The sequence below is a fragment of the Myotis yumanensis genome, unplaced genomic scaffold, assembly GCF_028538775.1.
Source record: "Myotis yumanensis isolate MYYU_CA2020_CCGP unplaced genomic scaffold, mMyoYum1.0.hap1 SCAF_17, whole genome shotgun sequence".
Lineage (NCBI taxonomy): Eukaryota > Metazoa > Chordata > Mammalia > Chiroptera > Vespertilionidae > Myotis > Myotis yumanensis.
The window spans coordinates 33,894,215-33,919,476 of NW_027223768.1; the positions used below are offsets into that span (position 1 = coordinate 33,894,215).

The window sequence follows — 25,262 nt, forward strand, 5'->3', positions numbered from 1 at the left end:
GACTTTGAATATCTGTTTAAAATGATACATAAATCCTGGATAAGTGTAGAATGTGATTTTCAATTACAGGAAACCTTTTGTTTTAAACTCTTTGGAATTTCAGAGTTAATATTTTTCTTGGTTTCCAAGGAGAGAGATATGACTGAAGAAATTTGATCAACTCCATTATAATTTTAAGGTAAGGATCCTAAAGAGGGCTGTCGGGTAGTAAATAAAGAAAAACATCCCCCACTGGGGAGCCTCCATGCTATATAGTTTGTACCTGCCTTTTTTTTTAAATATATATTTTTTCTTGATTTCAGAGAGGAAGAGAGAGATAGAAACATCAATGATGAGAAAGAATCATTGATCAGTTGCCTCCTGCATGCCCCCTACTGGGGATCAAGCCTGCAACCCAGGCATGTGCCCTTGACTGGAATTGAATCTGGGACCCTTCAGTCTGCAGGCAGACGCTCTATCCACTGAGCCAAACCAGCTAGGGCTGTACCTGTCCTTGTGTAGTGACAATATTCACAATGTTTGACCTGCTTTGAATTTCAAATATTAACATAAGGAGAAGGCCTTTCACTCAAGTAGGGGGAGAAATGCAGAAGCATGGCATTATGGCACTGTCACATTCAACCTCAACTCAAAAAACATTTACAGCTCGACCTGCGTGGCTCAATGGTTGAGCATCGACCTATGAACCAGGAGGTCATGGTTCCATTCACTTTAATAGCTGATAACTCACTTAATTTTCACTCCTTTTCAGGTTTAACTGACTTGAAATAACAGGGTGAGTACAATAATATAAACAAGCATAAGGACACTGCTGAGATGCTGAGGGTATGTGGATTAACCATGTGCAGAAAGCAAGGGGGAGATGCTGAGAAATCCTGCTTGAAACCCTGCACAGGGTCACTGTGTGGAGAGCAGGGGTAAGCAGGGAAGACTTTATGGAGGTGGGTGATAGCATCTAAGCTGGATTTTAAAGGATGAATAAGTGTTTTCCAGGTTCAGGGAAAAGGACCCATTCCAAGAAAGGTCACAGCATGAAAAAGAAGGAAGTATGAAACAACATAATGTGGTAAGGAAACTAGGTATTATAAAATGTGAGCAAAGTAAGTGGGAAGTGATGAGTGTAAACCAGTGGTCGGCAAACCACGGCTCGTGAGCCACATGCAGCTCTTTGGCCCCTTGAATGTGGCTCTTCCACAAAATACCACGTGTGAGCGCGCACGTACAGTGTGATTGAAACTTCATGGCCCATGGGCAGAAGTCGGTTTTTGGAGAGGAGACAGACGAAACAAGTATACAAGACGATGGGAGAGTTGGAAGGGGTCGACCTCAGCGAATGTACCTCAATCAAATTGAGGACGTTTTTAGCAAAGGCCAACTTAGGAGTACCTTAATTAAGTTAATCACAATGTACCTACCTATATAGTCTAAGTTTAAAAAATTTGGCTCCCAAAAGAAATTTCAATCGTTGTACTGTTGATATTTGGCTCTGTTGCCTAATGAGTTTGCCGACCACTGGTGTAAACAGTCGTTTATGCTATGATCTTAACAGAATAGTAAGTTTGTGTTTTTTTTTTAAAAAATCACTTTTGTCTTTTATATAAAACATGTTGTTAAGATCAAATTAAGAAACGATTTCTAAAAATATTATTTGTAGTAGTGTAGGTCATTCATTTATACATACATCATTAGAGCCAATATACAGGGTGTCCCAAACATGTATACACAATTTACAGCTGATAACTCAATTGATATTTCTTTCTTTTCAGCCAGACTAAGCTTGGAACAAAGGAAATTCATCCTGAAATGCTAATGCAAGTTTGAAAATGCAACTGAAGTAGAAACACTGCCTTTATAATTATTCAAAGTATATATATACCCTGTGTCCCCCAAAAATGTATACATACTTTAATAGCTGATAACTCAGTTACTTTACACTCCTTTTCAGGTTTAACTGATTTGAAATAACAGGGGAAACCAGACTAAGCTTTGAACAAAGAAAATTTATCCACTAGGCTTTTTTATGGGGATACATAAAAGATAAAGTTTACAATACAAAACCGGCAACAATTGACGGGGGCACACAAATACCAAATGAAATGATTCTTGATGTTTGCAATTCCATTGCCTCGAGTTATCAGCAGTTCCTGGACCAGAACAGCCATCAGTTTGAAAACAGGTGTTAAAAAAAGGTATTCATTTCTATAGATTAATCTTTTAAATTTTGAAAATGAACTGAATGTTGCCCTACCCTGTTTGGCTCAGTGGATAGAGCGAAGGCCTGTGGACCGAAGGGTCCAAGATTCAATTCGGTTAAGGGCATGTACCTTGGTTGCAGGCTCCTCCCCAGCCCGGGCTGGTCGGGGTGCATGCAGGAGGCAACCAATCCATGTGTTTCTCCCACATTAATGTTTCTCTCTTTCCCTCTCTCTTCCACTATCTCTAAAAGATCAATGGAAAAATATCCTTGGGTGAGGATTAACACACAAAAAAAGAAAGAAAATGAACTGGATGTTAATAAACACTGGCTTTATAATCATTCAAAGTGTGTATACATTTTCTTGGGACACACTATATATTTACGAAGAGCCACCATTTAGGCTACAATACTGTTATAGACATGTTTCCTATCTGAAGAACCTCCCATAATAAGAACTACTTACTTACCATTTAATATTTGCCACTTAAATATTTGCCATTTAATATTTGCCATTTAAAATGAGCTAGCATTTTACATATGTTTGCAAGAAACCAGCAAAGTAGGTCTTGTTTATGTCACAGAAGAGGAAGCCTGGAAGAAAATTTAAATGACTTGAGCCAGGCCATAGAGAAAGAAGGTGATGTTGACAAGACTCAACTGAGGGCTGGTTCCAAAGCCTATGTTCTTTGCATGGCATTACACAACCTCAAAACATTCCTACCCAGAAGTGTAGTAGAAAAGAGAAGACTGAAAGACATTTAAAATAGAAGGCAATACAAGATCAATGTCATAGTTCTGTGTGAGTGAGTCTGAGAAGAAGGGTCATTCTGGTCAGAGTGACCAAGAAAGACATCCAAGAAAAGCTGGGTTTCCTGGAAGGGTGAGATTGCAGTCGGTGGAGATGTGGGGCTGGGCAGGGAGATAGAGGTAGTCCACAAACAGCGCTTAGAACTCTGGTACAGGATGTTCTAATTCTGTCTGGTTCTATCATTCACCAACTGCAGCCCTCGGGCAAGTCACTGAAATCTCCTACACCTCACTTTCTTCATCAGCAAAATGGGGTAATATCAATAATTCCTCCTGGAGGTGGTATAAGGATTAGGAAATAACCTATGTAGAGTATTTAGTATAATGCCTAGTACAAAGTAAACCACAAACAAACAGCAAAATGTACATGCATTGAATGAATGGCAAATAGTTCAGATAGGCCTCCAATCCTCTTAAAATGAGAAATATGGTAAAAATGATAAAATTGAGGCCAAGATTGAGAACCTAGTTAATATTCACCTGGAAAGTTGGTCTCTATTTAGCAGGCAATATGGTTCACTTATCTTGATTATAATGGTTGCATGAGTGTATATAACATGTCAAAATTTATCAAATATACTTCTTAAACATGTGCTGTTTCCTGACCGGTGTTGGTCAGTGGTTAAAGCAGCAGCCTATACACAGAAGGGTCATGAGTTCAATTCCCAGTCACGGGTCAAGGGCATGTACAGGGTTGCAGGTTCTATCCCAATCCTGGGGGGTGTTGGAGGGGAGGCAACCAATCGATGTGTCTCTCTCACATCGTCGTTTCTCTCTCTCTCTCCCTCCCCCACCCCTTCCTCCCTCCCACTCTCTCTAAAAATAAAACAATGGAAAAAATATCCTCTGGTGAGGATTAACAACCAAAAAAAAAAAAAAAAGTGCTGTTTTGCTGTTTATTATGTCAGTTAAACCTCAATAAGGCTTTTAAAATTACAATAAAAGTTTAGTAATTCATGTAATTGTTAACAATATAAAATTGTTATTAATATATAATTCTCATTAGGAACATAAATACATATTAATAAAATAAAAATATGAATGCATATATTAAATCCTAGCTCTAAAAAATTTATGACAGGTGATTAAATAAAAATGTATATGAAAGCTGGTAAAACTTTGATGTGAAGGACATTTTTTAAAAACAGGGATATACCCACATTCACAGCAGTATTATTTGCAATTGCCAAAAGGTGGGAGCAACCCAAGTGTCTCCTGATGCATGAATACACAAAATGTAGTTCTGACAAATGCTACATGGATAAACCTTGAAGACATTATAGTAAGTGAAATTAGCCAATCACAAAAGGACAAATACTATATCCTTCCACTTATAGGATGTACCTAAAGTAGTCAAATAGAGACTGAGTCATGAGATGGGAGGGCTGGGGAAGAGATATTGTTTAATGGGTACAGAGTTTCAACTTTGCAAGATGAAAAGAGTTCTCTGGGTAGATGGTAATGATGGCTGCACACACGAATGTACTACATGCCACTGAACTATAGACTTAAGCATAGTTAAGATGGTAAATTTTATGTGCTGTGTTTTTTACAATTAAAGAGATGAGAGTTCCTACACATTATTGTAAAAATCAGTAAAGTGTTATTTTTGTCATTTAAAAAAATCTTTTTAAGTGTTCTCATTATTTATATTTAAAACAAACAACTTCTGAGGTAAGTTTCCCAGATTCCCCAAAAGGCCCATTCAATAGCTGACACCAGGTTAAAACTTTCACTTGCATTTCATTAGGAGTAGAAATCTACATATTGACTTTTTCCCTGCGACGTGACCTAATATTTTCCTAATGAAGCCCTTAGGAAGCATTTTCCCATGAAGAAAACCTGTCTCTGTAAAGAGAACCTACAGGTGCCACTGACAGCCCACGTGCATCTGGAGCAAACTGTGGAAGTTTATGAGTCAGGGGCTGGGCACCTACTGATTTTGAAAGGGTGTGGACGCTCCCTATCGGGGCCAGATCAGACTCTGCAAACTTCATAGCAGAGAAACAATCAGGGCTTGTCCAGGCTTTCCACCTGTGTGGTGTGTGTCAATGTGGCCGTAACTAACCACCTGATGGGCTTCTCCAGAAGAAATTCCAGTCCTCATTTCCCAAGAGAATGCCTGATATTAGAAAAGCTGAGCACTCCTCAGAACACTGTTTCTAATCATTGCTACTTCGTACAGCATACAGCATCCCCAGCTCCTTGCCCACCACCTTCCTCCAGGGTCCTTCAACGCTGAGACAGAGAATACTTGAATTTTTCCAAGAGCTTCCTTCTCTTCCAGGAATTCACCTGACTGCAGACTCCTATTTTCCCTGAGCCAGGGGAGGGGAGCCTTCAATCAGCTCACAGGAAGATGACAGCATCTGCTTGGGGACTCCAATGAGATATTTTACTGTAGCTTTTCACAAACTGATTATATTTAAAGCTCCCTTGGGGAGTGGGGGCTGGGAGGAAAGGAGCTTCGGAGAAGACCTTCACTGACATGAGTGAAGAACCGCTCCCATCTCCCAAGGGAGCAAGTCGTTTAAATACCAGCAATCCGCTTTCCCAAATGCATGTGCACACACAGTATGTCTAGTTTTCAATTTCATCCCCTGCTCCGAAAGGGTCCTGAAAGAGTTAAATCGTTCCAGGCAAAGGCCTGAGGCTTTCCTATCAAAATGCTCCAGATGGAAATTACAAAATTTCACTTCTCAGCTCCATGGTGCGGTGCGCACCCACTGTTCTTCTAAGACATTTAAAAAAAAAAAAAAAAGACAAGACAAGACCCCTAATGTTCTGCAGAGAGAGAATTTGACTGCTCAGCACAGTGCCACTCCGTTTCAGATTATTTCTCCTGGAATATTTGCATGAACTGTCAATCTCAAGCCTTTCTGGGGACTGTAAAAACTCAAGGTATGGAGGGGGTAAAGGAATGAGGGTCTTGAATAAAGACAAGACAATGGCTGGGACTGTATGCAGTGATATGAACCCACCCAAATACCACCCAGATTTTTGCCTCTGAAACCATGCACCTTACCCCCTTCCACTGCTCCAGTCCCCAAAGAGGCTAATAGGCTAGAGGCCAAAAGGCTTCGGGTTATGACCATGAATCTGACTAGGGCTGTCAAGAATTTGCAGAGATTAATGTATGTGAAAGAGCTTTGTAAACTGGAAAGAATCACGTAAAAGCACCAAGAATATTATTGCTCTCAAGTCAGACATTGAGAGGCATGAACTTTCAAAGGAATCCGAACACCCACAAACCAGAAACAATGATGGTTTTTAAGAAGGCGGCTACAAGGCAGACTGACTGAGAAGGCCAGCCCCTCATAAAAGCAGATGGGACAGGGTTAGGCCTGCAGCCTCAGAAGTCCTTTAGGGGACAGGCAAGCAAGTGGTTTAAAAGGAGGCAAAAATCGTGAGAGAGACTGGGTCCCAAAAGTCCATTTAGAGTTCACTTGATTCAAACCATTCTGATTGAAAAGCAGGACCCAGGACTGTGGTCAAATACATAGAGGCCAACAGCGGCCAGCAATTAGACAGTGTACCTCTTTGTTTTGTAGGTCTAGAACAGCGATTTTTCAACCGGTGTGCCGCAGCACACTGGTGTGCCACAAGAATTTTTAAAGCAAGCAATACCTAACTATTTAGTCAGGGGCACTGACATCTTTTCCCTTAGATTGTCAAATTAAGAAATAACAACAGCCAACAGAATAATAGCCATCCGGTGTGCATGAATGCAAATTGTACTTTTTTTGTTTTGTCAGATTGGCAAAAGAATATATTTTTGGTGTGCCACAGAATTTTAGTAATTACTTATGTGTGCCATGAGATGAAAAAGGTTGAAAATGGCTGGTCTAGAGGGTTTAAGTAACTGGCCCAAGATACATTTGGCTATTGTGGGAGAAATTAACGAGAACTCAAGCTTCATTCCTATCATTTAACAGCAGGCCCTTTGGGAACGCCTAGGCAAACAGGTCAACAAGAGGAAAGGTTAGCTAACAGAAAGCAGACTGTGCTATTACTAAGCACTTACTTACAAGTGCCAGATACTGTGCTGAACGAGTTCTATGTACTATCTCATAGAATCCCAATAACTACCTTAGCAAATACACATCATTTTCCAAATTAGGAAAACTGAGGCTCAGGCAAGTCATGCAACTGGCCCGAGGTGCAGGGCAAGCGAGTGGCAGAACTGAGATTTAACCTGAATCCCTTAGACTCAAAAACCTGTGATCTTCACCACCACACCAAAATAGCAATTTTCTTTATTATGTTGGCATCTCTAAGAGAAGTAAGACCGGCAGTGCTATGAGTCCCAGGAAAGTCATATTCTGGTAAGGGCTTCTAGCTAATGGGGGGAGAGGAGCGAACCCAGAACCCACGTCCTTTGTCGCCAAGATCGATGCTCTTCCATGGAGAACGAGGGCTCTAGAATGTAAGCTCCAAATGGGAGGAGATTTGGGCTTGTTGACTGCTACATGGCCACTCCCAGAACACATGGAAGGCACTCAGTAAATAGGTGATGAATAAAGGAATGGAGTCAATCTGCTGGGTGACCTTGGGAGTGGGGGAGCTTGTTATCCTCGCTAAACCTGTTTCTTCGTGCAACAAACAGAGAATGAAAGAATATCCACCTCCAGAGTTGATATGAGAATTAAATGAGACAATTCTTATAAAGCACTTGTGACAGGCTGGAACACAGTGAGCACCCAAAATGTAATCTATTATTATCATATTACTACTATTATTCACTGACAAATTTTGACTTCCTAAGATTTCACACACCCCCCCCTACTGTGGTCAGATAATGTTTCATAGTAAATATGAATATAATAAAATAAAGAAGTAGGAGTTGGTAACCTGCTTCTAGTTTCAAATCTGCCACTGCCTAGCTGCATGACCTTGGACAAGCCTCTTAATTTTTCTCTCCTCGTCTCAGCTATAAAATGAGGGACTCAAACATTCAAATCAGTTTCATAAGCATTTATTGGGCACCTTCTCTGAATGAGACATCAGGCTCAGCCACCTATAAAATCTGTGAATAGTGTCGATGAGAAAATATCAGAGCAAAGCAAAGCAGTCCCCTGCTTGTGGCAAGGTGAAGGAGAAATCCCAAATAGCTAACTTCATTACATCATCTCAAGGAGCAATGTTTGTATATACACAAAGTGTTTAATTTTGAGACATTCGTGAGAAATCCTTCACCATTAAGGAATCAGCAGATACAGTTCTATTAACATGTATCAACCCTGAACCTTCCAAAAAATAAACATGTAAAATCATTTTGCACCTTAGTCAAACGGCATGCTTCTGGAGAGAAATCTGGGAAAGTCAAAGTTATTCACGCTCCCTATGGCAACAGTTAAGAATAGGATGTGTAAAAAAAAAGAAGGGAAAAAAAAAGAATGACATATCTGATTAAAACTGCAGGGGCAAAGGGTGGGGGGTGGGAGGGAATTCCAGAAGCAGAATGCAGTGCATCTGGACAGGACATGGAGGTAGTGCCCTATTGTTTACAAACAGGCTTGGGTTATGAACAGGGACAAGAGGCCAAGACCTCAATTATCATTCACAACCACACCTCTCCCAATCCCAATTCAACTGAAGCTATCCACCAGTCAACTCCCCCATCTTCTGTCATAAACCCACCAATATTTGTAGCCAAGTGGAGAGAAGGTCTCTCAGGGTACCTCCAGCACTGACCAAGCTGATGACATGAAGAAGATCCCACAGGCACAATGGGGACTTCAAACTACCTCCGACCTTCTAAGGTATTAGACAGCTGCCCATTTCAAACTCTTAGCTCTACCACACCCAGGCAATCATTAGAGGGGAGACATGGCCCTTTCCTAGTCTTCTATGATAGGAAAAGGTCTCCTTGAATTGGTGCAGGGAAAGGCGGGGACCCTCCCTCCGTACTCTGAAACAAAGGAAAACCCAGAGCTCCAACCATGTGGTGTAACATTCAAGGCCACCCACCTCTCCCATTCCCTAGCGGAGGAGGTCTCAATGGGCTAGAGCCACATGGCTCTTCCCAGTCACCGGCCAGGAAGGGACAGGGCCTTGCACAAACACATGCTGGGGCTCCCAATCAGGGGAAAACCCCTCCTACAGGAATTGCTGGTTTCAAAAAGAAAAGGGGCTTTGATTCACAACCACACCTCTCCCAATCCAAGTCCACTAGATGTGAAGACAGGTCCTTTGGTTTCTTCAGATCCACATTTCGCTTTACCCTTCACATTTTTGCAGATAAGTGGGTCATTAAAAGCATGTATTTTCAGAGCAGAGGGCGACCATGCAGAAAATTAAACAATTATGTCTTCCCATCCTCCAGAATCAGCACCACCCAGCAAGCCTAACACCCCAACTCCATTCAGGTTTAGGCGAGGGCGGAGACGGAGTGTGAGTGACCTTATTCTTTCTGTTCTCTGATCTTTGGCTGAATGCAGGGCAACCACAGACCAGGCAGGCACAAGGTGCATCCAAAGTGGCTACCGACTTTGGGTGTCTGATGCCATAGCAAATGCCACGTTTGGATAGAGTACATCAGGAAAAAAACCCACCTCTCTCAGGGCTCTCCAAAAGGTACACATTCTCAAGGTTGCCTTTCTCTGCCTGGCCTCAACTCCAACCTCGGGAATAAATTCCCTAACACCTGTCAGATTTCAGTAGTCCTTCAAGAAACCTGACCCAGACAACCAGAGGCAAATTGCCGCCTTTCTCTCTCCAAGAACCTCCCGCCCCTCCCCCCACCCTTTCCAGCTTGGGAGAAAGGGCTGACAAAAAAAGGGCCAGCTCTACAAGAGCAAACCCTAAAGCCCACCCTGAAAATCCCTTTCCTGAGCCTGTAGCCCCTGGCACTGCCCATCTCTCAGAGGCTCAGATCCACCTATGAAACCACCTCTGGGGTCAGCCTGCCCCCACCTGCTCCACCCAAAGAAACGAACCTCCTGCAAATCAGGGTGGAAATCCATGCCTCAATGGCCCACCCAGCATATGCATTACGCTATTTTTCCAAGCCCTTACCTTTGACCTGAGTATCGTACTCTGCTATGATCTCCTTATCCTTTTTGAATTTGGCCGGAGACGTCATGTTTTCCTTCTTTCTTCCAAATTCGAATTGTGAATTGATAGATCCACGGGAAAAATCCAACCACCTAAATCAATACCTCCAAGACCGCGTCTCCTGAAGGCAGAAGGGGCCCACCGCGGTGGTCTCCAGCGCTCCGGGGAGCGCGGGCTGCGGGCTAGGCAGGCGGCTACGGCGGGCACATGCAGACGGTGGGCTCTGGGGCCGGGCGCGGCAGCGGCTGGTTCCTGTGCTAGAGCCCGAGCCGCAGGCTCAGCATTAGCCAGGAGAACTGCAGCGCCCGGAGGTTGGCCTGGGGTCTGACATCAACGACACAGGCAGGGAGTGCAAGTCCATCCGCACAACATGGTGTGGGGGGTGCGGGGGTGTGGACGCGCCCAGCAGAGTCCCCAGGAGGGAGTGGGTGCGTATCGGGGTGCCGGTTGGAGGACTGGGCGTGCTTCGCGGTTTTTTGTTGCACAGGCTCGAAGATGCTGCAAATCAAATCCCAAACGGGAGCCGCAGCAGCACGGACTGGATCGGAAGTCGTTTGCTCCGGTTCACTTGCCTGTAAATGCAGGGATCAGGGGAGGGGGTGATCAGCTCCAGAGCAGATTCTAATCGCTGCGGGGGTGGGGTAGAGGGCGACACTCCCAGCCCGGCCCAGGCCCATTCATCTCCGACCATCGCCGCCCGGCCAGGAGAGCTCGGCCAGGCGACTTGGGGAGGAAGGAAGCTCCCTCCGGATTTTGTTTTAAGGCTGCAAGAGAACACTTTGGAGCAGCCGCCTGCGCAGGCTCCGGGTGGGGACTGCGGCGGGAACGCGGGGCTCCGGGCGGGGACTGCGGCACCTCGGCGGCCTCCCGAGCCCCAGCAGCGCTGGGCAGCAGCCAGCCGGAGGGAGTCCTCCCTGCTCAGCCTCCAACGCGGCCCCTGACCCCCAGCGGGGCAACTCCCTGGACATCAAAGGGGATCAAAGCCGTGAAGGGACAAGCCACCCGGGCACAACTTTTCTTCCCCTGCCGCCCCTCCTCCCAGTTGTTTTGTTTTTGGTTACTAGCTTCCCTTGGCAGCAAAAGGTTGGGGGGGGGGGGGTGGATCTGCAGGAAAAAGCCTGCTCGGCAAGGGACACAGGGACACATCCAGGAAAACAATGTGGTCGGCAGAAGCAGGAAACGGGTTAGAGGCGAGGGTCGGACTCGGGAAAATCGGGAGGCGGGGGGAGGGGGGCGGAAGGCAACCGTTGCCTGCCCCAAGCCAGGGATGAGAGCGACTCTAAATGCCATCGCCAACATTTTTTGTCACCCAAGTTCAGAAATCCCGGCTGGGGGCGGGGGCGGGGGGGAGGAGGAGAGGGGTCAGTGACGATCGCAGACCCAACTACTCGCTCCAGGAGGTGCCCGAGCAGATCCCGCCTCTGCCCTGGGCCGGGAGGCGGGAGGGAAGCCGGCGGGAGCGCACAGCCGGGCGCCCCGCTCCCCGGCGCGCCGCAGTGGCCACCCTCCCTCTTTGGCCGCCCCTTTCCCTCTCGGTGCCGGGAGGAAGAGGCTCCCGCCGGCGTCTCCCGCTGCCCGCGCCCCGGAGAAAGGGCCTCACGGAGCGAGGAAGAGGGAGCAGAGGCGGCGAGGGGGTTCCGGCGGGCAGGAAGCGGGAGGGGAGGAGAGGTGGGGTCCCGAGGCTGCACGGGAGCAGAGGGTAACGAGAACCGCCGCACACGCTTGGAGGAAGGACCGGGAGAGGGGACGGGGAGAGGGGACGGGGAGGGGTACCTTAAAGGTGAGGGGGGAATTCGGAGTCTATCGTGGCCCGCGCAGGGATGTTAGCAACTTGGGGGACCCACTTCTGGGGTCTGGGGACCCGAGTGCGAAGAGGAGCCACTGGGGCGGGCCGGGGGGCTGGGACCCGGGAAGGGCCCCGGAAGCAGGGCGGAACACCCCTTCTGTGTGCAGGGCTTGGAGACAGAGTTGGGGGGCCGCGGATGGTGACGGGTGCTGCCAAGGACGGCTGCCCCAAGCTGCCCCAAAGCGGTCCGACTGCAGAGCGCTTGGGGAGGGGGCTGGGTTCGGGCTGCGCGGCGGCGTGAGCCCGGGCACAGCCCCGAGCGGTGCGGTGAAGGGCGGAGAGATGCCGTCCTGAGGAGTGCTCAGAGTTTTGGAGAGGATCGCGGGGGGGTAGGGGGGGTGGAGGGATTGCGGGCGGCACCGCTAAAGCGATGCAGCAAGCAGCATCTGCGCCCTCTCCTTTCCGCCCCAACCCGGGTTTGTGCAGTCAGGGCTGTGGTCCCGCCGCCGGGAGGAAGGAAGGGGAGAGGGAAGGAGCCTTTACCTGGCTCTGACGCGTCGGGTCCCAGGCCCCCGGGTCCGCTTTCCACTCAGAGTTCTCCTGCCCTCTCGTCCCCGCCACCCGCTCCTACGCAGATTGGTCCCCTAGTCCCCTCCGGAGCCTCCGCCAACTCCGCAGGACCCCGCCGGGAAGCAGGACCCACCCCTCTTGCCAATCACCGCCCGCATTCTATCGACCGATAGGGCCTATAGCCAATAGGAATAGCTGATCCCGAGAGGCCAGGAATGAGGAGGCGGGACTGGCGAAGCTTGGAGGCGTGACTAGCACTCCCGAGGCGTAGTCACGGGGTAAGCTCCTCCCACTGTGGCCGAACCCTAAAGTAGAATTAATGGGCGGGATTAAGTTGGAACCAGCAACCAAACACGAATTCTTGAGAAAAGGTACGACCAATTGGACCGGGGTGGGGAGGAGGGGCGTTGGGGAGAATTTTAGCCAATAGAGAGTAGAGACCAGAGTGGACTGTAAGAACGTCTTCCAATCAGAAGCGCGAAGGGCGTCCTGGCTTCTTCCACTAGAGCCGGAGTAGGCCCGCCCAAACCTCCAGGAGCCCGCCAATGAGGCCGGCGGCGGAGCCACGCTCGGCCAACCAGCAAGCGCAACCGATGTCGGCACCGTTACTGGGGCGGGGCGTACGGTCCCCTCGCCACTAAGATCTCGTCCGCGGCTTCCAAGCCTTCCAATGCAGGACGTGGGCGAGCTCTAGTTCTCCCAATCGGTGCGCGGCGATGGAAATTCAAACTGACAGCCGGTTTGGAAAGGCAGAGCGAGCGGAAGAGGAGGCAGAAAACGACGTGTTCGGTGACCGGGATCCCAAAGTCGACCGAGCCCCCAAAGCGAGCCCCACCACCACCACCACCGCACGTTCTGGAGCGGCCGCTCCGGGAGAGGCCTGGAGGGAAGGCCGCGGGGAACGGGGGGCGCGAGGGGGACGCGAGAGCCCGCACGCTGAGGATTGGGGGCTGCCGCGGGAGAAGCGAAGCCGGGGGCCGGCTGGGACGAGCCGAGCGGCGGAGGTTCGCTGCAGGACTGCGGAGAAGCAGGGACCCTCCCGGTGGGCAGGGCTCAGGGCATTTCCGAACCCTGGGAAGAGGAGAAAGATTTCCTGGAAGAGGCGTGGGTAGGGAGACCGCCCGCGACCGGACAAATAGGAATTGGAGCTCTCGGGGGGAGGGGCTTGGAAGAGGAGAAGCTTTAAATGCAAGGGAGTTGCTGAAGGAGGGGGAGCCAGAGGAGAGGATCCTTGTAGACGGGAGGAAGGGAAAACGGCAGACAAGTTCCCGAGGCCCCTAGCAGCTTGCCCCGCTCCCCCCCACCCCCACTTCAAACCTCTCCCCGCTCCCGGAAAGTTCAAAGGATAAAGCCAAAATTGCTGCTGCTCTCTCCTGTTCCTGCTCAATAAATATTACTTTTACCCTCCCCGGGTGGGGGGGGGGGGGGGGGGACAAAAAAAGAACTAATTCTCCTTCCCAATTTTAGGGCTCAGAAAAGCTCGAGGCCTCGCCATTTTATTTTTAGCCCCGGGGGAATCCACCTAGGAAGGGTCTTGCTCTTTGGTTGCATTTTTTCAAATCCCACGCCACATCCTTGCCCGGGACGCCATGTCTACCAGCAGCTGTAGCTTCCAGGACCGGTGCGTGTCCATCCTGTCTTGCAAATTCTGTAAACAAGTGCTCAGCTCTCGGGGCATGAAGGCTGTTTTGCTGGCCGACACTGACATAGACCTTTTCTCTACAGACATCCCTCCTACCAAGTAAGTCATTTGCCGGTGGCGGGCAGCGGACGGTAGCCTTTAACTAAATGGGAAGATGTTAGGGCTTGGACCTCGGAGTCAACCAGGGGATTATCATTTTGGTGTTCCAGCCACTCCCACCAGCCTGATGATCCCCTTGGCGTATAACTAAATGGGCAGACTGTCTGGACAAAGTCTGTGGTTTAGCCCCAGTGGTCAGTCCTGATGTAATGCTTCTAGTCATGTGACCACACCCCTGAAGCTGGATCCCTGGCCCTAGGCCCTGCCCAACTATCCTGTCTCAAGGCCATGACCTAGAGACTCTAGGAAATTCAAGCAAGCTTTTTTGTACTGTTGGAGAGGTCAAGTTTTTCTTTTTCTTTTAATATTTTTATTGATTTCAGAGAGGAAGGGAGAGGAAGAGAGAGATTGAAACATGAATGATGAGAAAAAATCATTGATCGGCTGCCTCCTGCACACTCCCCACTGGGGATTGAGCTCGCAACCCAGGCATGTGCCCTTGATCAGAATCGAACCCGAGACCCTTTAGTCCCCAGGCTGCCGCTCTATCCACTGAGCCAAATCAGCTAGGGCACATTTTTCATTTTTATCCATCGTTTTACACACACACACACACACACACACACACACCAAAAAATTAATAGTTTTCTACCATTATTTGAGATTGGCATGCTTATTCCATTGTCCTTATAATTCAGTATTCTTTTCTCAAAAATCTCCTTTTCTGAGAGAGACTTAGGTTTGTATGGGATGAAATAAAGACTTACCCTTTAAAGAATCCTTGTCTTCCCATAAAGCCTATTTTGGATATCATGCACTCACTTGTGTAATTCAATCCTCTTTCATTGTTTTTCAGTCACTACCCACTTTCGGGTATACTAGAGCCCTTAAGAATTTGCTTCCTATTTGGAAAAATAACCATTTTATTTGACTCAAATATACCTTTTTCTAGCTCTAAAAAGTACTTTCTCTCTCCATGGTCAACATAGCCCTTAAATGATTTTCAAGATTTAGCTCTTTATTGAATCTTTATCATTAAAGTGAAAGAGTGATTATCCATAATATGAGTGAATAAGTAAGTATTCTTTGGACACAGCCAGAGGAGGCAGGCTAATAGTTATAATAATTTAAAGTGAATTTCATGATAATAATAGAAACTTAAAAACATTTTTTTAGCCTGCCTGGCGTGGCTCAGTGGTTGAGTGTGAACACATGAACCAGGAGGCCATGGTTCGATTCCCAGTCAGGGCACATGCCCGGGTTACAGGCTCGATCCCCAGTGTGGAACATGCAGGAGGCAGCCGATCAATGATTCTCTCTCATCTCTGATGTTTCTATCTCTCTCTCTCTCTCCCTCTCCCTTCCTCTCTAAAATCAAGAAAAACATATTTTTTTTTAAAAGAAAACAAATTTAATATAGTGAAAGTCGTGAAATTTTCCTGAATTGGTTCAAGTGTAGTCATGCCTGATGACAACATTACGTATTGCAAAGATAAATGGGTTAATATTTAAGTACGTGTGTGTGTGTAAAAAAATCACTAGACAATAAATCTGGAACCTACTATTGCAAAGGTCCTATGATTAAAATATTAACTCATTCATTTTTACAATAGCTATGGTAAGTGATGAGACAGTCATAAGAAGGTTCATTGTTAGAGGTTAGATAAAAGTCTAGAATAGAGTTGGATCTTTCCTATTGTCTATGCTTCCTTGTAGGAGTTATAAGAGTATGGATTAATGTTTGAAAATCAGTGAGCACATAAGGTTTTTAAGTGGAAGTTTTGTCATATTATGTTGAGCTCACAAATATTAACTGACTCTTACAAAATATACTATAGTTCTATTTCAGACTCACTTTTAGCTTTTTGGGCCTATAAAATTCATACTAAATCACAATCAAAAGTACATTTGATAGCAAGGACATGGAAAAATTGGAACCCTTGTGCACGGTTGGTGCTAATGTAATATAGGGCCTCTGCTATGGAAAAGCATAACAGTTCCTCAAAAATTGAAAATAGAATTACCATATGATCAGCAATCCCGCTTCTGGGTCTATATCCAACAAAATTCAGTGCAGGACCTAGAAGAGATATGTGCATAGCCATGTTCTTAGCAGCATTATTCACAAAAAAACAAATGTCTGTCAATAGCTGAGTGAATAAACAAAATAAGGTATATGCATACAATGAAATGTTATCCAGCCTATCACATACTACAATATGGATGGACCTTGAGGACATTATGCTAAGTGAAAATAAGCCAGTCTCAAAAAGACAAATACTGTATGACTCTACTTATATGTGGTATCTAAAGCAGTCAAATTCATAGGAACAGAAAGTTGAATGATGATTGCCAGGGGCTGGGGGGAGAGGGAAATGGGGAATTGTTTAATGGGCATAGAGTTTTAACATTATAAAATGAAAAGGGTCTGGAGATTTGTTGTACAACAATATGAATATACTTTACAGTTCTGAACTATACACTAACAATGGTTAACTAATACATTTTATGTTATATACATCTAACAATTTAAAAAACGTACATTTGACTATCTCTACACTTTTCTCTCTTCAGCACAGTGGACTTAATAGGAAGATGCTATTATACTGAAATCTGCAAATGTAAACTGAAGGACATCGCATGTTTAAAATGGTATCTATGACAATATTCTAAATAGCCCTGGGTTTGGGAGATGGATGTTGACACCAAAGCAGACACAAAGGTTCAGTGGACTGCATCGAGCACTGGTTATAACCCTTGCAATGAGCCACTGCAAGTTGCATATGGAATTTAAAATTTTCCATTTGTTACTAAGAGCTATTTTTTAAAGGGCCTGTGGCACTTTAGATTTGTATATGATTTTGCAATTTCTCAAAGTTCATTGAGAAATATCTGCTTTAATTTTTAGAAAAAGGCAAGTAGTTTAGAAGGGGGAAAAAACACCTGGATTTAGTCATAAAAATTAGGTTTGAGTCCTGGCCCTATCGCTACTCTCTATTTGATCTCGAATAAACTTAAAACTCTAAAAGACTTCTCATGAGAGGCTAAGTAGAGTTGAATCCTAAAGAATGAGAAGGAGACAGAGAAAGAATGTTCTAGGCAGAGGGAATAGCAAGTGCAAAGGACCCAAGGTAAGAAGATGCTTTAGATCAGGGGTCCTCAAACTATACGACCCGCAGGCCACATGCAAATACAAATATGGTACAAATATGGTGGGCTGGTACCTCTCATATTTGTATTTGTTCCCGTTTTGTTTTTTTTACTTCAAAATAAGGTATGTGCAGTGTGCATAGGAATTTGTTCATAGTTTTTTTTAAAACTATAGTCTGGCCCTCCAACGGTCTGAGGGACAGTGAACTGGCCCCCTGTTTAAAAAGTTTGAGGACCCCTGCTTTAGATGTTCCAGGAATAAAAGGATAATGGCAGTGTGGCTGAGACTTTGTGAGCATCTGGGAAGAATAGTATGAGTACATTAGAGATGTAGTCAAAACACAGATAATCTAGGGCAGCGCTGTCCAATAGAAATATGCAAGTTGCATATGGAATTTAAAATTTTCCAGTAACCACATTTTTTTAAAGTAAAAAGAAACAGGCGACATTAATTTTAATCATGTATTTTATTTAACTCAATATATGCAAAACACTATCATTTCAATATGTAACCAATATAAAAACATTATGAATGAAATGTTTTACATTCTCTTTTTTATTCTTATTCTTTCAAATCTGGTGTCTGTTTTATACTCCCAGCACATTTCACCTCAGGCTAGCCACATTTTAAGTGCTCAGTAGCCACATTTGGATAGTGCAGATCTAGACCTTGGTATGAAGGAGTTTATTTGTTTTTCTTTTTGGCCAATGGGAAGCCACTGAAGGGGTTCTAAGAAGGGAGCAAATGATCTGGGATGTCCCTACTAGAACGTTAGCTCCATAAGAACAAAAACCTTGTCCACCCTGTATTTCTAACACCTAACACAGAATACAAGCTCAATCACATTAGTGGAATGAATGAATAAGGGCAGTACTGAAAGCCACAAGAATAGTCTTACAAATAACAGCCAGTCCTAGTCCAAGAACAACTTTTGTTTTCATTCGTTTGCCTTTCAATCAGATTATGATTAGAAGATATATTTTAGGTGGGCTGGTACCTCTCATATAGTATTTTTTTAATAGGCCCTCACAAAAATAACTCACTCTCACATCTCACTGGATGAGAACAAGCTATAATAAGACTTTTTACAGGTTAAGGTGTAAGCAGTTCATGTTGTCATTTTTTTAAGTGCCTACTAAAACATTCCCTGTATATTCAATCTATTTAATAGTAACCAGATAGGGAAAAAAAAACACCAAACCCTGTAGAAGAGTAAGGTACTTATAATCAGATGCATAATCGTGAAGACAGTGAAAACTTTTGCAACTTTCTCTAGAGGCTATAGATTTGCTTTACTTCTGAATTCCCTCAAAAACACAGACTAAAATTAGAGCAGCCAGCTTGTGTTTGGTTTACAGGGGCTCATGCTGTCTTCCTACTCCTCCATCTGTTGAAACAGTTTTTAGGTCCTGGCATGGAGCTAGAACATGTAAGAACCCAACTTGTCACTGTCCTGAGGATAGCAAAAACCTTTTACCCACAGATCTGAGTTTATTTAATATATTTTGTGTGCACAGCACATCAATTTGGAGTTCTTTACAGAGCAAATCACAACCTTATGTCATCTGGAAGCTAGCTTCTCAAGGGAAAATGCATAAAATGTCAAAACTTGACCTCTCCAACAGTATTTTTCCAATCCTAGCAAAGAAATGGAGAAAATGTTAGTATTATTTCACTTAAAGTCTATTTTGCCACTTGACAGTAGCACTGTAATCAGTATTAGAATAAATCACATCCCAAAGATCCCAGCAATGGAGGATGTTAGGAGGAAGTGAGGTCTTTATGTCATCTATTTACATTAAAAATGCTTACGTGGTCAGGTGTTACACAGCCTCTAACAATATTTACTTTCTTTTTTAGTGGGAACATTGTGGGTTATCATGTGATTGTTCCATGTTGCTCCTGCCTTCTCTCCTGTAACAACGGGCACTTCTGGATGTTTCACAGCCAGGCAGTTTATGGTATTAACAGACTAGACTCTACAGGTAAGAAACAATTGACTGGAACATTCCTATAACATTTGTCTATCAACATCTGAGTGAAACTCCTGGTAGATCATTTCAGGACTCCCTCTGAGACTTTACCTGGATTGGATCTACTAGACTGAAACGTCAATCATATTATCCCAAATATTCACTTATGGATACTAGTAGCCAAAATTCATTGCCATTTCTATTTTCATCATTTTATTTAAGAGCCTCAAACTTAGCAGGATTTCTTGCTCCCCCGCCCCCCCCGCCCCCTTTTCTTTTTCAGAAAGAAAAGGAGAGAGAAAGAGAGATAGAAATATCAATGATGAGAGAGAATCATTGATCGGCTGCCTGTTGCAAGCCCATGACTCGGGATTGAGCCCACAACCAGGGCATGTGCCCTTGACCAGAATTGAACCCAGGACTCTTCAGTCCTCAGGCCGATGCTCTATCCACTGATCCAAACCAGCTAGGGCTCTTGTCCTTTTTAAATTAACTTTTTTTTTTTTTTAAATCCTCATCTGAGGACACAATTAGAGAGAGGAAGGGAGAGCGAGCGAGCATGAGAGAATCATTGATGTGAGAGGGAAACAATTGGTTGCCTTTTGTAGGCGCCCTAATCTGGAATCAAACTGGCAACCTTTGGGTGCACAGGACAATTCTCAACCAACTGAGCCACCACAGCCAGACTTAAATTAACATTTTAATTCTTTAAATTCTTGTGTTGATACATATTATCAAGTATGCATAAGCTCATCGATGTGAGTTATTTTTCATAGCATGGTAGGGAAGACTTCTCATGAGAGGCTAAGGAGAGTTGAATCCTAAAGAATGAGAAGGAGACAGAGACATGTTATATACATCTAAGTACGTGTGTGTGTGTGTGTGTGTGTGTGTGTGTTAAAAAAAGAAATCACTAGACAATAAATCTGGAACATACTATTGCAAAGGTCCTATGATTAAAATATTAACTCATTCATCTTTACAATAGCTATGGTATTGCCTCTTGCAAGCCCACAACTGGGGATTGAGCCCACAACCCAGGCATGTGCCCTTGACCAGAATTGAACCCAGGACTCTTCAGTCCTCAGGCTGACGCTCTATCCACTGAGCCAAACCAGCTAGGGCTCTTGGCCTTTTTAAATTAACTTTTTTTTTTTTTAATCCTCATCCAAGGACAAGATTAGAGAGAGGAAGGGAGAGAGAGAGAACAATATTGTATATTTGATAGTCAAGTGTGTGTGTGTGTGTGTGTGTGTGTAGGAAGGGAGGGATGGAGGGAAGGCTGAGGCCGTGGGGAGTTGGGAGGGAAGATGACTAGATAACATGTATTTGGTGATGTTGCTTTAAGATGAAAATGGACATTTTGACATCTATATTAATAAATTATGATGGAATTTTAGTCAAAGGAAATATTTAATATCAATATGTCATACTAATTATTTAGTAGGAAAATACTGCAACCAATTCTTAAAAGATATTTACATAATACATTTTATATTGTCTAGAGCCATTCAAGTTTTGTTACAGGACATTTTCAATGTCTAATACCTATTTATACAACAGACCAAGTTGACATTTAGTGGGACATTTTTAGTGGGAACAAGTTTAAAGAATTTGACAATCCAAATTGGCACCAACACTCGGGTTTTTTAATGTATATTTTAGTCTTCTTCAGAACTTAAAATATATTCCTTTTTTAAAAGTATGATTTCCCTTCACAGACTAAAAACAAGATCACAAATTGTAAAAGCTAGGTCGTCAGGGTCTTTAAACCCTCCAATTATGGTTGGGTTTTTAGAGACTCCGATTTTTTTTTTTTGTCACCTGGCATTTAATTGTGGCTCTCAACCATGTGGGGGTCTTAATTTAAGACTCTAGCATGTTAAGAGGGCCATTTTTGAGCAAGGACTTATCTGAACGCCCCTAGGTGAGATACAGGCTTCTAATTTAGGTTTCCAGTTTTATATTTGTGTTGCTCGTGGGACACATTAAAGGAAGTTTCTGCTTTGATATTATTTTTTTCTGCTTCATGGAATTTAAAACACAGGGTGGAGATTTTTCAATTTTGATTTACTTCTTAATATTGGTCAATTTTTCAAAGATAAAAGCCCGGCATTCTTGCATTTGCATTGAATCTAATCCATGAGAAACACATGTATCACAGGGTTTCCTTCCTCCCTTCTTAACAGAGGAAGGAAAGTACTGCTTCTGACAGATCCAATCACTTAGTTTATTTTTTCTTCTTTGAACCAATTGTGCTGAGCTACTCGTGTCTCTGTGTATTGACTCCAAGAATATTAGACTTCTCCTTTGTAACCCTAATACTGTGATTTAAAGCAGGATTTTCTAGATGCTTGGCATACAACAGGGTTCCTCATGGCTGTTGGAACTCTCCTTGAAACACCTGAGTCAGCAGCATCAAAGGAGTACATACACAAGCTTTATAAAATTCTAGAATGTTTAGACTGAAAGGGCCCCAAGAAGTCTATGTTCTAGGCTAGCCTATACATGTAGACCTGATTTCCTCTCGGTTCTTTTTTTTTTTTTTTTAATATTTTATTGATTTTTTACAGAGAGGAAGGGAAAGGGATAGAGAGTTAGAAACATCGATGAGAGAGAAACATCGATCAGCTGCCTCCTGCACACCCCTGACTGGGGATGTGCCCGCAAGCAAGGTACATGCCCTTGACCAGAATAGAACCTAGGTCCCTTTAGTCCGCAGGCCGACGCTCTATCCACTGAGCCAAACTGGTTAGGGCTAGACCTGATTTCCTAAGAAGTTCCTGAGGAAGCTTGGGAAACCTCAGCTCACCTTCACTGGGGTGGGTAAATGCCTCCAAAGACAAATTCACTTCAACTCTCCATTGACCTTTATGGGTTCTAATTGGCCATTAGATTTGGCCTAGTGATTCCGTACTATCCTGTCAGCTCTCAATGCCATCTGACCAGAAGCAAAACAATTCATTCTTGGGAAAAAGGTGCTTTATATTATAAGCAATTTAAACAGACAAGAAATTACAGAAAACAATATGATAGGCATCTATATACATCAAACAGATGCTAATTCCTTGCTTTTTTATATTCCAGTATCTCAACTAAGATAGATAGTTGATTGTTTCTGTTGTTTCAACAATACAACAGTGCACATGCTTGTACACGTCTCCTCAGGCAACTGTGCAAAATGGACAGTTAGAGGAAAGGATGGGCAATGGGTCATATTTGCAATATATATAATTTTTTTAATTCACAAAATGGAATACTCTACAGAAATAAAAGAAAATGAGCTAAATCTGCACATATGGGTATAGGTAAATCTCAAAAACATAATGTCTAATGAAAACATAATGTCTAATTAGAGCCCTGGCTGGGTGGCTCAGTTGGTTGGAGCATCGTCCCACACACCAAAAAAGGTGTAGGTTCAATTCCCAGGGTACACACCTAAGTTTAGGGTTGGATTCCTGGTCAGGGCATGCACGGGAGGCAAACGATCAATGTTTCTCTCTTCCTAAAATCAATAAACATATCCTCAGGTGAGAATTGAAAGAAAAAATACAATTAGAAAAGATACATATAATACCATATTGTACAATTTTAAACACACAAAACAACAATATGTATAGTCTGGTTGCATGCATTTGTAGTAGAAGTAGTAAAACATCCATGGTGTACTGATAAGGGGTGGAAACAGTTCAAGCCAAATCTCCAAATCCTGGCTCAGTCCATTCCAAGTGGCCGCAACCTTGCTATGTGTGGAGTGGGTATCCAGACTTGCTGAGTCGCTTGTGCCCACACTGCCCACTGGACAGCTTGAGATTTACTTTCTTGTAAGACTTCATTGGCTCTTCTAAAGGTCAATTTCTTTCCAATTTAGTGCTTTCAAGGTCTAATATAGTACATGCCCAGAATAAACCATCTCATTATCCTCTACCGTATATGTGGTCTTCTATTATATACAAATGCTGGATTCTTCAATATGAAAGCTGACTGACCTTTCACGACGAGAGGTGTTAGGTAATTTTATTTACTGTAGTGACAGCTACAATCTAGTTCTAAAGTTGACAATTCTACCTTGACAACCTCTAGACTAAAATCCACGTATATCAAGTATTGTTCATATTGTAACTGGCTCCAAAGCCTTGCTTTTTTTAATCAGAAAAAAAGGCACCAGCTATTTCCATGCTTGTTGAAGAGATGAGTGACTTATTCAAGTCTTTCCCTCCAAAGAGATACTTAATCTAAAAGGATCTTGTGAGATCTCCATTCATTAAAATAGATTTGAAAAGTATCACTGTAGAGTTATTATGGCATAATGTAGCTGGAGGCAAGCTTTGAGTAAATGGATTCATAAGATCCTTTTGAGTCCTAAGATTTTAGAATTCAAGATTTTAGAATTGCTTAAAACGGTTGAAGATATGTATGTCCTAGATGAATTATATTAGATAATTTTATTTGTGGTACATTCTTTCAATGCTTTTTCTCTTTACTACTAACACTATGGTTTAATATAACAATGTTAACATAAAGGTTTCATATATCATGTTCTGAGTTATAATAGTAATGAGCACTGAGTAACTTTGTGACCTTTTCTTTTCAGGTGTTAACTTCCTACTTTGGGGCAACTTGCCAGAGATAGAAGAGAGTGCAGATGAAGACATTTTAGACATCTCAGCAGAGGAGTGTATTAGATGAATAGGAGAATAGACTTATGATAGATATAATATTTGGACTTTTTACTATTTAAAATGTATATTAATGGATCAACTTTAAATTGTTAGTAAGGATTTTCCAGTGATTTCTTTTTTTAGAAAACCAAAATGGGGCATTTGTTGATTTATTTATTTGCTGTCTTAAATTAATTACCTGTTTAATTTGAGCCAATGTAGTTCTTTTCTTCTACTTCTACTTCTTTTTCTTCCTCTCTCCATTCATCAGCCCAGTATAGGTGTATTCTTAACTTCACATAAGAGACTTTTTTCATGTGCCACTCAGCTACCTCCCAATCTGGGGAAGTTTTTCTTACAACTAGATGCCAGGTATATTATTTTACATTCCTGAATAAGGGGCATTAGTACCCACACATATATCAACTGTGCATATATCCATGCATAAATCCACACATATAACCATGTATACATATGTGATGCTCAACTTGGAAATAAACCTTAACAGAGAATTTTCAAAAACAAGCTGATAGGTTTCCATGGGTACTAGTTATCATATGTTATTTTGGTGACAACTAATTTAATGTGGAACAAGACTTTGTGAATCAACAAATATAACACATTTTTAAATGTATGGAGAAATCCTCTTGATTCCTCAGCATGATGTTAGATAAATGAATTTGTCAGAAAATTTTCAATATATACTGTGTACCAATATTATTTATTTGCCTTCTTCTAAAGTCGTGTGGATACTGTATTATGAAAGCCAGATAAACCAAACCTCTGTCTTTAAGTTACCTCATTCTCTAGGGCTTTCTCTATAAATAGCAAATTTTAAATATGAGTAATCTTAGTCCCAACCCTTAAATAGAAAAACAAAAACAAAATCTAAAGAAGTGGTTTGTTTCAGCCCTTGTGCATTATAAAGAGAGTTTGTTCTTTTGCAAGCTACATTCGGAGCCACACAGAAGTAGGAAACTGGGGTAGTGTTGGATTCTGGTTTTATGTATAGCTAAAATCAGTGTATAGCTATACAAGTCTGGATACCCACTCCACTCAACTAGTATCTCAACTGTTGGTGTTTTGTCAATAATGATACCAAAACAGACTGAGTTGCGGTTTTGTAAATGAACTATTGTCCTGAAAATGATCAGCCTTCCTTTAATTTTTTATTGTACCTACTTTTCTTACCTAAAAATATTAAAGTATCGAATATAGTCGCTAACATGTTTTGAGTGCTTACTGTTGCCAGACACTATTGTAAAATGCTTTACACATTTAATCCACTTATTCCTCTTATTCCATAGGAGGTAGGTGCCA

The 25,262-nt window shown here is 43.3% G+C and overlaps 2 protein-coding genes across 11 annotated transcripts in view; one reads left to right on the forward strand and one right to left on the reverse strand.

Annotated features, from left to right (window-relative positions):
- SRGAP2 (SLIT-ROBO Rho GTPase activating protein 2) overlaps positions 1-12,499 on the reverse strand; it is a 242,908-nt gene extending 230,409 nt beyond the window's left edge. For 6 of the 9 annotated variants that reach the window (XM_070396818.1, XM_070396815.1, XM_070396817.1 and 3 more), the window contains exons 1-2: positions 12,390-12,499; positions 10,022-10,632 (exon numbers count right to left, since the gene is read on the reverse strand). In XM_070396818.1, the coding sequence (XP_070252919.1) occupies positions 10,022-10,088 (67 nt within the window). In that variant the 5' untranslated portion in view covers positions 10,089-10,632; positions 12,390-12,499. The remainder of the gene's footprint in view (positions 1-10,021; positions 10,633-12,389) is intronic. The other 3 variants (XM_070396822.1, XM_070396823.1, XM_070396821.1) reach the window with 2 other exon arrangements.
- FAM72A (family with sequence similarity 72 member A) lies at positions 11,186-24,154 on the forward strand. Of its 2 annotated transcripts, none has more exons than XM_070396824.1 (5): positions 11,186-11,243; positions 13,884-14,157; positions 16,732-16,809; positions 19,169-19,293; positions 23,876-24,154. In XM_070396824.1, the coding sequence occupies exons 2-5, from the start codon at positions 14,006-14,008 to the stop codon at positions 23,968-23,970; spliced, it is 450 nt and encodes a 149-aa protein (XP_070252925.1). In that variant the 5' UTR covers positions 11,186-11,243; positions 13,884-14,005; the 3' UTR covers positions 23,971-24,154. The 2 variants fall into 2 exon arrangements, with proteins under 2 accessions (XP_070252925.1, XP_070252926.1); XM_070396825.1 differs by lacking the exon at positions 11,186-11,243 and adding an exon at positions 12,650-12,694.
- Positions 24,155-25,262: the final 1,108 nt, after the last annotated feature.